This window comes from Manacus vitellinus, unplaced genomic scaffold (assembly GCF_001715985.3).
Source record: "Manacus vitellinus isolate BGI_N305 unplaced genomic scaffold, ASM171598v3 scaffold_57_pilon, whole genome shotgun sequence".
Classification (NCBI taxonomy): domain Eukaryota; kingdom Metazoa; phylum Chordata; class Aves; order Passeriformes; family Pipridae; genus Manacus; species Manacus vitellinus.
The window spans coordinates 2,954,079-2,971,137 of NW_021940666.1; the positions used below are offsets into that span (position 1 = coordinate 2,954,079).

The following is a 17,059-nucleotide window of genomic DNA, read 5'->3' on the forward strand; positions in this document are numbered from 1 at the left end:
ATAATGATAATTTATGGGCATGGTCTGATACTTCACAATGTACAAGACACAGTTCCTTACCTGGGAAAGAAAAAGCAGGGATTTAGGAACAAAATAACTACATTTGGAAACTGATACCAATTACCCAGAACTTCAACAGCTTCTGCACCATCTCCAAAAAAAGCTGATGAAGTTATGAACTTCCTAGATTAAAACACAGTATTTGAAGACATTTTCACAGAAAACATGTAGCCAAGAGATTTTTAAATTCAGTTTATTTCAGAAGCAAAAGACAACAATATAATTCACTTAGCAGACACAACCAAAATTAAGAAGATTAGGCCTTGTTTACTCTTTTCCAAAACTCATTAGGATTCAATGTTCCAGCAAGAAATATCCCCACCTAATCACATAGCTCTTTCACAGCTCCCACCTGCCTGATCAGGTAAAAATCCAATGGAATACCAGAATACAATAGGTTATCAGTTCATATTATTTTATTGCACCTCTATCCCAGATAATTTAACACTATATATTAGTAGATCACTGAGCTGCAGAAAAAGTAGCTTTCTACTTGATTTTAATTAATAGCTTTCTAATTTATTGGGACAGCACTTAGTATGTACTTTTCTTTATCTATCTGCCATCACTTCTGGGAATTCCCACTTAAATGTCAAATCAGGAAATAATGCTATTCAAAATACAACTCAAGACAGACCCAAAAGTGCACTGAATATTGAAAAAATCACCTCCAAACTGGCATGATTTGATGTTTTTATCACATTTGTCTGAGTTAAGTGTTAGTAGCTGGGCTCTGAAATGCTTTGTATTTACCTTGGACACTGATTATATTAGGTAACATTAAACATGCCTAAATTAAGGTTTTATACATATTTTCTAGATACCTACATTCATAAGAACATTCCAATTTAAAGTCTTATTCTGAAAACTAGCTCTGGCTTGATTCAGAAATAGCAATATCAGATTATTGCAGTAAAACAACAGAACTTCAGGAACCATTTGGAATAATTTTGAAAGGCCCTGAGCTTGAATTCAGCCAAGTTAAAAATATTTGTGCATTTGGAGGTTAATCTGTCAAACAGGTGGCATATTTATATTTTTCTATTTAATTTCTTACAGATTAGAAAGAACAATTTACCTCCCTGTGACTGAAAGGACTTTAAGATGGAATCAAATTTCTTGGACAGTGTATGGAATAAGAAAATAACCTTTCCTATGTCCCCTATGTCAGTTATATCCCAACCAAGCATTAGCAAGCAAAGATTATCTTAAAACACATATTGGGATAAAATTTACCTATATTCAGATTAAATTTTGTAGTTAACTTCATTTCTACCATAAGGAATGAGACGTACCAACATTTTACTCAAACTACTGCATAACATTTTACCTCTGGAAGCCCAAAACTGAAATTTAAAGGATGCATTTACAAATACATACAGATAACTATTTTATAAGAAATAATTGAGCAACATCAATTTTTTAACATTACAAGTTTATCCATGAGGACAATCACAGTGTCATTATAGAAATCCTACTGTGTGATTTAGCCAGGAAAGTTTGACACAACAAAATTAGATAGTATTTTGATTAGAAGAGAATTTCTAACCATGAATTGCCTTTAAAAACACCATATCAAACAGTAAAGCACTCGTGTTGAAAGGCACTACTGAGGGGATCATTAGCTCGTGTCACCTGGTTTCCAATACAGATAAAAGCACTTGGAAGCTCAGTAAATCACAACTTAGAACACTCCTGTGTTTGGGCCAAGATCTGCTACATTCATGAACGTGTTCAACTGGTTCCTGTGCAGTTGCAGGGATGCAAAATTCCTAAAGCAAATCTCTGCAGGATGTTTTACAAGTTGGATCTTTCCTTGACAGACATACGAGATGCGGACTGTGTGTATGTCCTAATCACATCCTAAAAATAACACAACACTTCCATTAAAATTAGAGAACTTCAGAGAAAAAATGAGTACTTGAGTCAATGCTGTGGCTCCTTGGAGCAAGCACTGAGCCCAGGAAAGGCTTGTGGAAATGCTTCATTACCATTACAAAGAGGGGGTAATTAACCTGAACACATCACAGATCACATACAGTTATTTTCCAGAAGCCTTACAAACCCCAGTTGACACAAAGTAATTGCACATCATTGGTTAATCAACATTTAATTGAGTGTTATTAGAGTGATGTTTCCTTATTTTGTAATTCTACATCCACTGACTTCTGGCCTCCAAATCAAATGGGAATCAGAACCAATTTCTCACTTCACTGGATTTACAAGAGAAGCCAAAAGAATTCACAGCCAATCAAAAATCAGCTACAAAAATCATGACCATACCTTTTTCCCACTCTCAGCATTGTACTTGTCCAGCAAAGCCTGGACACAGGCACCATAGTTAGGATGAACGTCAGTGAAGTTTTTCACCTAAACAGGAAGACAGAACAGAAAAGGCAACAGGAATTTTTTCCTCCATTTCAAACATATTCTTTAGCATGTTTCTGCTCTGTAGTTTACAAGCAGTACTTGTATCATAAGAACGAAAAGGAGTTCCCTTCCTGGCCCTCACTGCCTTTTCCTTGTTTAGAGCTAAACATTACACTGGTAGTCATCTGATTTTTTTTAAGCACCAAGCTAAATACATCCTAAATGTTCAATATCTACCCTATTCTTCCCACCAGGAAAAGGTTATTTTAACATGTTGTATGTTATTTATATTATGTAAATAGGCACATCTGTATTGAGAATTCCTGTGTAAGAAGAAATCCAGCCTTCTCAGAGAATTCCTGATCTTCTTTTCCATAAGCATGTTGCCATTTTGACAAAATTACTGGACTGGAAGAAAACCTGGAATAAAGAGCCAAGGCTAAAAACCAAAGAGGCCACTTACAGCTCGTTTCTGGATGAAGAGTTGTGCATCCTTCAGGTGCTCAGCAATGTTTTTACAGAGCCTTTGGCGTTCTGCCTCATTCAGCACTTTGAGGTAGAATTCCCGTACCTTGCCATTGGAAAAAAAAAAAAAAGGGTTATTTGGAAATTCCCAAAAGCAAGCAGTTAGAAAATACTCAAAACACTCAAAATACTTAAAACTCAAAAGGCAACCAACCTGTGAGGGTTTTCCTTTGGCAAACCTGCTACCAATTCCTTCTGGTTCTAACTTGAACTAACTGTTGCTTATGGAATTAATGAAAACAAATATTGCTGTTAGGATCTAATTCAGGAATTGAGGATCACAGCATGACACACTCTAGTTTGTGTATCTGCAGATACTACTGGCAAGAAGTCACGTCGCAGCCTTTTATATATTGATGCCCAAAATATGGATGGCAAAGGTCTGGGACAATTCACTAATTGTCCTGCCAGCAAAAATTCAGTTATTCATGGAACTGTGCTGTTTGGAGACCTTCAGCTCAGCCCAGATGCTTCAGAAAGGAGCTACGTCTGCACGACACTATTAATATCCTTTAAAGTCACCCTGTAAACCCATCCTGTCCTTCCATGCCCCACACCTGAGTCACATTGTCCTCATTGGCACTGTTGTAGCGCTGCACGTCCCCTGAAACGAACATTCGGCTCTCCTTAAGCTGGGGCTGATCTTCTGGACCAGTAAAGCTATTGGGGTAATAATTTGGGGCACCACCTGAAAACAAATAAAAACAACCCCCCAAAAGCCAAAACAATCAGATGCCAGCACTCTCAGATTAAGCCAGAAGACAATGTTCTTTGCTTAGAAGAACATAAGCTTCCCTATACAGAGGGTGTATTTTAAACACAAACGTACAGAACTGCATAAAAATGAACTTATTATCTGTTCCTGGCCAAGAGCGGCTGTTCTCTTGTTTTTCAAATATTTCCTTCTCCTCCCTCAGCAGGTGTCAGAATCCCCAGCCCAAGGGAATACATATTTTGGCATGAGCCACAGCTTAAGTATATCCTTGTTTACTCTCAGGTGTAAAACTGTCACTATTGGGCAAACACTGACAGGCCGTGAGCTGCTCAACAGAGGGAAAGTTACATTCCATTTTCACTCTTGCCTGTCGCAATCTCTTGGAAATCAGAAAAGCAAAGCAGTTCAATGAAGTGGACTGAGCATAAGAAAGTGTTTTTAAATTTAACAGATTCAAATACAGATTTCTCAAAGACATTTAGCCCACCTCTATTATTTTTAGATTAGATTTTGCCTAGAAGTAGAAACAAAGAGGTAGTAATTAATTTCTGTAAAAATATTTCTTTGACATGTTTCTTCATTTCAAATAATTAATTTAGAACTTTTTCAATTAAACCCCTTTAACAGGTATGTTTCTAGAAGTCTTTAAAGGAACATAACTAGGGACAAACAATACTGAATGAATTTTACTGCAGGTGTTCTGCAATCCCCCTTTCTCTTAAAGGCCTATTTGTTAAGTTTTTAAAGACATCTTAAGCTTCACTTGGTTGTTATACGTTTAAACAAACTCCCCATCCCGTATCCAAACATCTGAAGTCTCCTTTCCTGGATTAAAAGCAGAGATATACACCCATCATAACAAGTGTGTAAAGATGACAAACATTCTAATTTTCAGGTACCAAAAGCTTCCTTCCCCCTGCCCCCCCTTTGCTTACAAAATGAATAATTTAGTCTTTTTTTAGAAAGCAGAAGTTACACACATCGATTTGAAAACCACTTATATTTAAGCGTTATCAACTACTGGAAACAAGCCTAAGTTGTGTCAGAAACATCCATGAGCTTCTTTAGAGTCTTAAAAAAACACATGTAGATAATATATTCTGTAATCTACCCAATCAAACTTCTGTTTTACAGGAAGTTTTGATTCTCAAAACTTGTACAAGACTGACAAGAGATAGAGTGGATGCACAAATAGGAGCGGTGAAGGCTGGGAATTCTGAAGCTCGAGAAGTGAACAGAAAAGAATTCTGCAGTCCATGCATAAGTGTCATTACACTGAAAGGTACTTGCATGCCTACCTTGGTTGTCAGTAACAGTCATTGGTCCATCCCTCTGGTAATTGGCCACACGGGCTCTGAAGGGGCAGTTCACAGGGATCTGGAGATAATTTGGGCCCAGGCGGTGTCTGTGAGTGTCAGGGTATGCAAACAGACGTCCCTAAAATATCATAAACAGAAAAGAGATCACTGCAGTGGTACATGTCAATTCAAAGCATTGAACACTATTTCACTTATTTTTAAATGCATTATTTACTGAACTGAACCTTCAGCAGTTCTGGTGACATACAGATACCAAGACAACAGACTAACTCTGACTATGAAGTTTGAGGGAGTGAAGAGAGGCACAAAAAGAACTGCATGATAGTTCAAGGGTTTATCCAGCTAAAACTGACAAAATACCTTCTTGTTTCCACAGATATAATTTGAAATAACAATTTGGATTTAATCTGAAAAACCATAGCATGCAAACATCGATGACTGCAACGAGCCTTATCAAATGTTGTGAGCTGTAAGAAATCCGATACTACTTCTAGTCTTGTGGTTTGTATCAGGAATTAGTTATATCTGTATTTTAGAGCACCAAAGTTCACCTCTTACTCATAAGAATTTAGAATTCTGAGAAATGCTGTAAAAACATGAATAAATGTGCATTGCTGCCATGGCTTCATCCATCCCAGACTGACAACTTTGGTAATTGTTGCAGATGCCCTCTAAAGTCCAGATTTTCTCTTCCTTTAGTTCTGTCCTGTTCTCTTTATATTTCAATTCTGCATGAGCACATCAAATGGTGATCAATAAACCACCACCACAGAAAAAATAAATTAAAAAATCATTTGCTTTTGATCCATCAAGTTTACTGCTGCTACACGAACAGGGATAGGAATGTTTTCATAAACAGCAAAGCAAACAATGCTCACCAGGTCAAATCTCATACACATTGCAGTTTACCTGCAGCATTTTATCAGGGCTAGGTTCAATCCCAGGTGGCATGTTGCTTGGATCATATGCCATCTGTTCCACCTCTGCAAAGTAGTTTACAGGATTCCTGTTCAAGACCAGCTTCCCCACAGGTTGGAGAGGGTAGTCACCATGTGGCCAAACCTATAAGACATAACACACATACATTAAAGCCAACATTATTATAGTATTATCTAGCTTAATTGCCAGGCAGCATTTGCCTGATTTAAGCCCTGATTGAGAAAATTCATTACTACATTTCTTTTTTGCTAACAAACATTGAGAAATGTCTTATTTTAAGAAGTCTTTTGCAACTAATACAGAGTATTAATGCAACTTATTTCATCATCCCAGGATAATCTCAGCTCTTGAGTACTTAAATCAAATACCCGCAGGGGCTTGAAAAACTGCCTAGGAATGCACCTCGTAGGTGGAACTGGTGGCACAATTGTTTTCAGCTACTTCAAAATACTTAACTAGCTTAACTGGCCTTGTCTTTGTCACTTGAGCCATTATTTTCAAGTTCAAAAAGTCTTCAGCCATTTGGGGAGAGCAATATTAGAGGGGAAAAAAGAGTAGTACAAGTTTTTGTGAGGATTTTCCAACAGGCCATTCCTAGGAACAGCTATTGGAAGTCTGACAAAATTAGACCAACAGAGCTCAGGGTGTGACCCTCTGATCTGAGATCACAATTCTGAAGTGACATCCAGTTCTGGAATCAAGCCCTATCCCTATTTCACTGAGGAAGAGTAACATCAGATACAACATCACCGCAATTTCATCTCCAGAATTTGACTTATCATGGCTATATAATGAAGAGTACACTTAAAAACTAGAAGGGAAGAATAAAAAGGCCAGACTAACTTTATTGATAGGAACTAGTAAGAGAACAGTGCTACTCCACAGAAACTGTTACACTTTTTTTACAGATAAGCTTGGTTCTGGCACTTGCTACGTTATCTCCTGACCTTTCTTAAACCAGTTGAAATGGAATATTCACAACAGGATCAGAGATACCTTAGTTACATCAAAAGGATTAAATGGAAACTTCTCTGCTTCTTCAAAGGTCATAACTTGAATGTAGAAAGACCATGAGGGATAGTCCCCCTTGGCAATGGCGTTGTAAAGATCACGTATGGCATAGTCAGGATCAGTAGAAGCCAGTCTTCCTGCTTCTTCTACAGAGAGGTTTTTGATGCCCTGGTCAGTCTAAAAGCAATAAAAGCAACAGCACCAGTTACAAAGTATTACAGAAATCATTAATCAGAATGAATTTTAACAAGATTTGTAATCCAAGAGTGAGACTGTCCATGTTCCAACTTGCAACAATTTGAGTTCAGATTTACAGTACATTCAACAGCTGCCTTTCAAATAAAAATCAGTTCATTGATAGTGCTCCAATAACAAGAAACAGTTCCCCAAAGAAGAGCTCTTTATAGTCTAGTAAATGACTGCTGTGTTAGCAAGAACAACGACTCACTATATTGATTAAAGGTATGCTACTGATATTAAACAAGGACACCACACACCTTTTGAGTCCAAGCACTAAAAAGTTGTCTCTGATTTAAACTTGAAAAGTCACTGAACACTTTTATGGTTTTAATCCAACATGGTATATAGCTCTAATATATAAATGGAAAAAAAAAGAAAAGATCAATACCTTGGCATGGAATTTGCAATAAACTGCTCTTCCCTCAGCATTAACCAGTTTAAAAGTATGTGATCCATATCCATTCATGTGGCGATAACCATCGGGAATTCCACGATCACTGAACAGGAAAGACACCTAAAGTGAAGGATGAACAATATTAAAGGGCTCATCAGATCAAAGATAAAGTGATCATTCAAGACTAAGTTTGTTTATTGCATTAATCTATATCACTGGAAGTTATGTTAATGTTAGGAATTCCTTGAGGAATTTCCAGTTTAAGTTTTAAGAGTGCTAATGAAAAAACTGCTTTGGTTTTGCACAAAGGAAAACTGGGAATTAAACCTATGTGAAGTTTTATGCCCACAAGAAGTAGACATAAACCTCGTGGTAATGTTATGATCTTCCCCATAAGCATGGAACAGGTAAGCACGGATAATTTAAATTACAAATATAACTAAGACTACATAGACTTCTAGATCAAACATGGAGAAGAGATAGTTAAAAACATGCTTCATAGCATGATTTTACTAAATAAAGTCAAAGGAGAAGCTCACTTGATGCAAAGACTCAGGGCGAAGACTCCAGAAGTCCCACACCATGTCTGGATCCTTCAAATGAGTCTGAGGGTTCCTCTTTTGGCTATGGATAAAGGATGGAAACTAATTTGTCCAGAAGTGGAGGAGGAAAAAAAAAAAAAGAAATTATATGAGATCAAGAACAAGACAAACAATTTTTCAATATGTGTCACAATGAAAGAACAGCATATTGAAAACTGAGACAAAGCTGTAAGAAAAATCTTCTACTGTCACATCCCTCCTGCAACCAATTCATTCACAAATGTAACTGTAAAATTAGGGTAAAGTCAAGCATTTACAATTAGGGTAAACAGGTTGTTCAGAGATAAAGTCTGTTTTCATTCTGTGATGGATAAGGTGAGAGGTAAATCTTTTCAAATCTGTGTAACTTTACTGAGTATCTGATCTGACTTATAAACAAATGCAAAGACACTAGAAACCATCTTACAAAGAGCTATTAAGCTTACTAAAAGACAAAAAAAATCAGACTTAATACAAAGAATTTGCAAGAAGGTTTTAAAGTGAAAATTTAGAGTGAAAAGTATGAAATCACATAAGTAATCAACCATTAGTTCTCAAATTCACTTTTTTTTAGTAACATCTTTTCAAGTCAAAAATGTTCAGAGCATGTAACAAAGTTTAACAGGTTTTACTTCTCAGTGAGGCAAGAATAAGATGTGAATGAACTTTTGGAGTCTTTCCCAAAGTACCCTCATCCCTGGTGCTTACCAGGATTGCATCCCGAATGAAGAAGATGGGAGTATTATTTCCCACAAGATCCCAATTCCCATCTTCTGTGTAGAATTTCATTGCAAAGCCTCGAGGGTCACGAACTGTATCAGCTGACCCAGCTTCTCCAGCTTGAAGAAACACATGGACATACAGAAGTCTTAGGAGGGGAAATGCATACAAATTGTAAGCAAAACCCCATATAACTTGAAATTAGGCCATAATATCCTAAAAGGGCATTGAAGTCTTTTCTATACCAAGGAATTTTAGGCATATTTTTAACAGTACTTCAAAGTGCGAACAGAAACCCACCCGAACATTAAAGTTAAAAGAAAGAAAAACAAGTATATCCACATGAACCAATTAAGAGTGGAATCTGCATTATCACTAACAGAGACATCATCAGATTATAAGGCTGAATCATCTAAAGGCACATTTGTTTCTGTGCATCAAATCCCAGTGTTAAAGCTCTCATGTAGAAGGTAGCAATCTAACCAGCGTGACTAATAAAATATTATGGAAGGATTGTAATCCTTTAAATTCCTCCTGCTTCATCCAGGACAGAGTTTTCAATGGGTAAATTCTACCAGGGCAGAAGTGCCAAGCACAACAGCTGAGCAGAAGTGTTCCAGAAGTGTTCAGAACATCCTGATGAAATAAGCAGGACACTCATCCTCTCATTATAAAAACTGTGTTCTACAGAACATGTTCAAACAGGGGGAAGGGGAAGAGGAAGGGAAAGTCAAACTCAGCTCCATGTCTTTACTCTCAAGCAGGACCCCTTAATTTTTGCTGACACAGCCTTCTTGAACTACTTTTTTCTCTCCAATACTTACAGAACCAAATCCTCATTAGGATTTCTTTTAAATATAGATAAAGTAGTAACATACACATTATGAATTATAATTTTTTTTCTATCAGACAAGATATTGATCAAAATGCATTTTTTAACTTATAGCATTTAAGATTTCGCTAGTTTACGCATTCAACTCTTTAAAAAAATTGGAGTTTATTTCTGGAAGATTGTTTCTTTTCCTTTGCCCAGTATTTAGGTTACATCGTTCATCCCCGAAACATTCCCAGGGCATAAGAGATTACAAGTATTTAACTTCCAAGTGTTAAGCTGCAGTGTGCAAGTGTTGATTTTGATCCAACCAGAAACAAAGCAGATTTTCTGTTAGAAAAAAACAGTGCAGGTCACCCTCCCTCTCGCATTTCAGTCAGAAAAGTGTCTCCTGAGAGCTCTGACAGAAAGAGGCAGAAGGTGCTGAAGGTCTTACACACGATTCATTTAATTAATTAATTTAAATTAATTTAAATTCAGAGGAGGACTGGGTTGGCAAAAAGCATTTGAAACTACTTTAAGCGCTCCACACTGCTCTCACAGGAACCAAGGCACACATAGGAGAGGGTACACAGTAATTTTAAAGTCTTACCAACAGTGGAGAATCGAATAGCAAGAGGAGTTCTTTTCCCAACGTGCTCAAACACTTTTGCCTTGCAATACTGGGTGATATCATGAGTGACTTCAAAATAGCCAAAGGCTCCTGAAGAACAGGAATTCCAAAAGATCAGCTCTAGGTACCTTCGTTCCACTCATCTGTTATTCTACTGTGGTCCAACATACAACTTCAAGCCAAAAGCAAACATACAGCAGTTTAAACACAGTTCATTTCCATGCACTAAGCACTCCATCTATTTTCACAAAATGAAACTTAACACTCTATTTGCACAGTGCTCCCTCTCTGCTCCTTAACTGACTGTTAACAGCTCCCAGTAGCAGTACAGAAGATGCTCTTCTGCCACGATCTGTGTATTTATCTTTATTATTTCTTTAATCCTGCTATGTGTTGCAGAATTTTTGGTCCACTTGCAAGCTGGATGAAGTAACAAAACTTTTTCCACTCCCACAGAGTAACTTTTCCCATGTACATCCATGTTATAAATTCATATGCTGCTCCTTCTAAGGTAACACATAACAAAAATCAGAGGTGATAGTTCTACCCTTCTAAGATTAATAATAAATTTTTAAATTATTTAGGGTTTTAAATTAAATATTATATCATCAGCTTGCTTTGGCAGACAGATACATTGGAAGACAAAGCCAAGATTCTCTATTAAATAACATGAAAACAAACATTAAAATAGAGATGATAGGTTTCCCCTTCCAGAGGAATGGGATACTATGGAAGAACAAGCAGAGGAAGCAGAGATTGCAGAAAATGCAGTAAAAATCAAATAACTACATTTTTTCTACTTAATTTTTTTAAACAATTTTTCAGTGCTTCAAGTTTTGGCACTGAGATTTTTTTAAACCAGGCCCTAGCACTGTTGTTCATATAGATTTATTATAACTGATAACACTAAATTATAGATAACATAATGTAATTTATTGTCACAATCTACGTGTTACCTGCAAAGCTTTTAACTCTAATTCTACACAAAGAAAATACGTAGGTTTAAACATACCTGCCCCTTTTGCATGCACAACTCTTTCAGGAATCCTCTCTCTGTCAAAATGAGCCATCTCATCAGTGAAAACAACATCTTGGACAAGGAGAGGTCCACGTGGCCCCACCGTCAGAATATTCAGCTTATCCGCTATGGGGTTCCCAGCACCAGTGGTCAAGACATCTGGTTTCTGAAAGCAGGGGACAGTCAATATCACACTCAGCCCTCTGTGTTTTAATCACACAATGTGCAGACTGTTCAACCATTACATGTCACATGAACAAGTATATGACAAAATGACTTAAGTTTCTGGAAGTAGTTACAGAAAAGACATGTGTCAACTGCATCCCAGTGCTGTGTCTGAGGCTATTTAAGAACAAGAGTCCAAATCATGTATAATCCAAGAATGTTTTCCATGGTTCAGAAATATCACTTGTTGAGACTATTAATCTTGCTTCAAGAAAAATTTGGGATGTGAAGAGAAAGCTAAAAAAGCTGCTGGAAAGTAATAAGGAAGAAAGGAGAGGAAGGAGGAAGTAATGTCAGTACAGGGACAGAGGCATAAGGAAAGAGCTACAGTCACACAGCATAAAGAATAAAAGGGGCTATCTGTGATTACTATTGGTGTGGAAGAGCTATGGAAAATAACAGGAACACCTGAGGAATCATCATTCTGACTCCTGAACCATGGAAGGACCAAGATCAACACAAGCCCTACTGCCAGGAAATGTCCTGTCAAAATGACAGCAATCATAGCTTTTCTTTTTTTTCTAACATTGTTATTGTCTATAAAGAAACTGCCCAAGATAACCCACACTCATCCTTTTCCCCTCCCTTTCACACCTTAAGAGTTTAAGGTTTTTATAGGCTACTTAGAGCAGCAGCAGGAATGATCCTGTAACTGAAAAAAATCTCCAAGAAACTTCAAGAAACACCTGCTGGAACTCTGTAGCACCGCAATTGAGTGTACTCCTATTTTCTCATAAAAAATCCCAGTGGAAAGGACTTTCTCTGCATCACATATGGGGTCATACAATTAATCCTCTAAGGCAATACTCCTATATTACTGGGTACTGCAGAAAACATAGCAAGAAAGGTCCATCAGCTCCAGAGACCTGATGGTCACAGGTGCCAGTTCTTCCTGGAGTACATTTGTTGTCAGGAGCCAGGGCAGTGCATATAAAGGACTCAGAAGAACAGAAGTTAGTACAAAGGAAAGAAAATAAAAGTTTGCAACGGCGTGAGTTCAAATACCCAAGTCACAGATTAACACTAAACCCAGTCACACATTGCACTAAACTGCCACGAATCCATATGGGCTCTCTATCCACACCACCCTACCTGGACCACAGGACACACCAGCATAAACTCAGCCCCTCATAACTAGTTCTCCTTCTTTTAAAGTTCTAAAGATGGAAAGGGATGGTGAAGAGAAGGAAAAAGCAACTCTTGAGGAGAAAAGCCTTCACTTTTTTATCAGCTACTCAGGGGGTTCCAATTTTCACACTGACAAGGGAAGTTCTGCTTTAAGGGGTTTAATTACGGTAAACAGACAAAATTCTGATGGAAGACTTCTTTTTTTCCCCAAGAGGCAACCCCCAAAGGCAGGGAAAGAACAATTATTCACATCCACGCCCAGAGCTCCGGATGAGGCAGAGAATACAGGGAGTTACAGACACTTTGTTTAGCTCAGGTACCTGAATAACCACATAAAAGACATTTGACAGGATAACTGCATTTCCACTACATTCTTGCTAATATGCAACACACACTCCTTCAGCTGGCTTGCATTCCCAAAATATCCAAGTTCTTTATTCTTCATTCACCACTTCATTAGCATAAAGACATAAGCATAAATTCAATTCCTTCAGGATGCCTGGAATTCTCACCTACACTGAAATGTGCACAAACATTTAAAAAGACAACGTATAACAAACAGGCACATGATGCTCAGAAACTTAAAGCTGAAATGGGAACTTTCCTGTATTTAAAGTATCGTAAGTCAAAGCAACATCTGCTTAAATCAAAACATTATCTACGGTTTGTCAATGGAAATATGCAAGAGTATGTCATCTGGAAGCATCAACCAAGTTTCACTCAGTCCACAGAGAAACATAGACAAATTCTGTGGAATTAGAGCTCTCGCTACCTCAGAATTCTTCATCAATTCTAAGCAGCCCAGTAGGTTTAAACACACAGAGGCAGAACTATAATGCATATACTACATCTATGAGCTTTTCCTCTGCAAAGACCTTGCAACAGCTTGGTATAAGACAGAATGGAGGAGGAAATGTATCCTTAGTCTTAAAGAGACTTTTTGATTCACCTGTGCCTTTAAAATATCTGTGAGATTATCTTAAGGGTAGAAAAAACGTTTGAATATTAGTTGTAAGCCATGCCACAAAGAGTGAAGGTTTGAAGAGGTAACGCAGCCCTTCCCAGCTCAACAGGTCTAAAACCCACTTCATCTCTAATGATCACATTTAGGACTACTAGAAGTAGTTGCTAAAACCACAGCTTGTTGAAACTAAGACTATAAAAAAAATTAACAGCTTTGTGGCTGTACAGTCTCTTTTGTTTATGCAAGTAGACTTTCTGAAAGGTCCTTTCTACCATTCTCATTAGAATTTGAAAATATTTACTTTTGTAATGGTAGGATATATTCACTTTGGTTTCAGGATAACCTGTGGAGCACACAAAATAAGTTCTATCAGTGTGAAGGGAGAGGAAAAGAACCACACAGTAGTTGTAAGAAGAATTCTCACACTACTTTTGGGCTTGAGCTTGTTTGATGCCTGTATTTTCATATGGTTGGGAGCTGCATACAGTCCAAACCTTAAATGACAAGAACTCATGAATCTGCATTTGTATTTCATTACAGCACCAACCTGCCATGACAGAAAGAAGGGAAACAAAGCCAGAAGAATTTTAGTCACTGCTGTTGTAAACACCACACATCAAAGTACACACTTCCAGGCATTACTGATACTTTGTACCTTATACAACTCACTTTAAAATTCTAATAAGTCCTACCTACTTTCTATCTTAAAGTCTCATGACTCCTTATGCAACACAGACTATGGGTTGCCTCCCAAACCTTCAAATTAACCTTGGCCTGTTTTCAAATGCTGCTATGGTACAGAAAAGCCGACATCCTTACAAAAAGTATTACTCATGGATAAAAAGGAGCCATTATAACACACACTGGGGCTTGATGAAGTCACAATTCAGCAGGTAGTTCTCACACAGCACCTTTTAGAAGTGAGAAGAATAAAATAATATTAAGATGACTTAATAGATATAACCAGCGGGAACTGAGGCATCCACTTCCATCTTGTAAGATTTCTGCTTAGTAAAACCAGCAGGAAGAGTATTTAATGGAATACACACATTTCTGTCAGAAAATACATACAGAAACTGTCACGGTGATTTGATGAAGAATGAGGGAAATCAAGTCTTGCAGCATTTATATATTTACCCAAATATTTTGGAAATATTCTATATCTTCAGAAGGCTGAGTGCCATGCTGTTGGTTACATGCTCTTATGATTTCAGTCAATTCACTTCACAGAATCCCAGAATGGTTTGAGTTGGAAAGGACCCTTTACTTCCAACCCCCTATAATGGGCAGTGACACCTTCCACTATCCCAGGTTGCTGGTCAAGAGCCGTCCAACCTTGGACACTTCCAGGGATGGGGCAGCCACAGCTTCTCTGGTAACCTGTGCTAGTGACTCACCACCCTCTCAGGGAAGAACTTTTTCCTAAAAACTTCACTTCAACCTGGTCAGCAAGTCCCCACATACCGCTGAACACACTTTATCTTTTATGTTATTCCCTGGTTACAATTTCACTGGGCTCTACCAATGTGACAGCAAACTGAAATGCAAGCATCTGACTTGAGACGAGAAAAATTAACAACATCTCTGCCCAAGGACCTGCCGGCCTGGGCGCAGAGCAGCCCCACTACTGCCTAAGGAATATGCCGGGGCCAGGCAGCGCTGACCGCCCTTATCGCTCGGGGCCAGCTGGCAGCTCCCCCGCCCTCCGTGCGCCTGCTGTTCCCGGGCACGGCCCCAGCCCGTGGGGGCGAGGGCGGAACGGGGCGAGGGCGCCTCGCCCGCCGGCGGTGTCCCGGGGACACCCGCGCACAGCGAGCCCCGCATCCCCCGGAACGCCTCGGGCTCTGCACCCTCCGGCTCCAGGGCTCGCCCGCTCCCCCCGGGGATGCGAGGAACGGGCTGTGCCGGCGAGTACCTGCGAGCCCCGGTGGCTCTTCCACTGCTTCAGCTGGTCCGCGGCGTCGTCCCGCCCGTCGGCCATTTTGCGATCGCGGGCGACCCCCGAGGCAGGAAGGGCGGCGAGGAGGGAAGCGGGAGCTGCGGGAAAGCAGGAGCAGAGGGGCTGCGCTCGCTCCCAGCGAGGAGGCAGCGCCGGAGAGGTCGCTCTGCCGCCTTGTCACCGCCCTGTCACCGTGTCACAGTGTCACCCTCGGGGACCCTCAGCACCAGCGGGTAGCGGGAGGCACCCCGCGCACGGCTCCTACCCCCGGCACTGCGCCCGCCCCCCGCTACCCCCTCAGCCAATAGAATCGCCGCCAGCTGCCAGATCGACCTGTGATTGGCCAACAGGCACGTCAATCAGGCCCTGCGAGGCACCGCCCGCCGCCTCGCCCCGAGAGGGCGGTGGGGCCGCGGCGTTCCCTTGCTGCGGTGTAATTAACTAATACGGAGCTGTGAAAGTACTTTTTTTCGGCTCGGATTTAAATTTTGAGATGCCGGAGCTTTCTACAGCCGCTGAGGGTGGAGGTGTTGTTAAGAAATTACAGGCTCAGGGCGCTGTGAAGGCTGCACTTGCTTACGGAGTTTCAGAGGCAGGGTTGGTTTTCGGCAGGAAAAAGATGTTTGTAAACTGCAAAATCAAAGTGACCAAATACAACTATACAAACTATATAAATGTGTAGCTATATAAAGGCTCGCTCTTGTACCTTAAACGAGGTACAGGTCATACATTAACACTGGTAATAATCGTATGTGCCCAATAGTAAAGAGTATTTCTTTAGAACTCTGAATGTATACCCTTAAAAAACCCACTTTTGAATTAATAATGTAGTTATGCTTACGAATCATGAGATAAATACTGTTCTCCCATTAGGCACTGGTAACGCTAAAGGGGATCTGGCTTTGTGCCTAATTCATGTACCACAGCTGATAAAAGTGGTTAACAGCTGGTTGTTTTTCCTAATTCTGAGGTAAAACATTTGAGCAACATGAATATTCTATCTTAAAATGCTTATTTACGAGATTATGTTTGCATTCTTTTCTCTTAACAGACACAAAGAGTTGTCTAGCTCATTATTTCAATCTGACAATTGCTTTATCTAGTATATGTTATTGAGAATTAGAGGGTTAAACCTCTGTCTGTACTACACAGGGAATATCATTAATTTTCCTCAGAATTAAGAACAGAAAACTCCCTTTTTTCTGCTTCAGCCTTATTTGGTACATTTCTTTCATGTCTCTGAGTCTCATAATCTTTTTTTCCTAAACATGATAACCAACGTCATAAAAAAGAGCAAGGAAGATCACCTATGTTTCTGATATTTCTATACAAAATATACATCATCAGACTATACCATCTAGATTTACTACTAGGATTGCACACACATGATTTTTTTTGAATCAGTGATTGATATTTCAGTTTGCTTAATCAGCAACATGAGGAAAATGTGGACATTTTCATGAAAA

The 17,059-nt window shown here is 39.2% G+C and overlaps 1 protein-coding gene across 1 annotated transcript; it reads right to left on the reverse strand.

Moving 5' to 3' along the window:
• Positions 1 to 237: 237 nt before the first annotated feature.
• Positions 238 to 15,836, reverse strand: CAT (catalase). The gene is made up of 13 exons (XM_018081839.2): positions 15,570 to 15,836; positions 11,332 to 11,503; positions 10,299 to 10,409; positions 8,863 to 8,993; positions 8,113 to 8,217; positions 7,568 to 7,693; positions 6,925 to 7,116; positions 5,899 to 6,051; positions 4,969 to 5,107; positions 3,513 to 3,643; positions 2,894 to 3,001; positions 2,344 to 2,430; positions 238 to 1,923 (listed from the first exon to the last, which is right to left on the reverse strand). The coding sequence occupies exons 1-13, from the start codon at positions 15,633 to 15,635 to the stop codon at positions 1,858 to 1,860; spliced, it is 1,587 nt and encodes a 528-aa protein (XP_017937328.1). The 5' UTR covers positions 15,636 to 15,836; the 3' UTR covers positions 238 to 1,857.
• Positions 15,837 to 17,059: the final 1,223 nt, after the last annotated feature.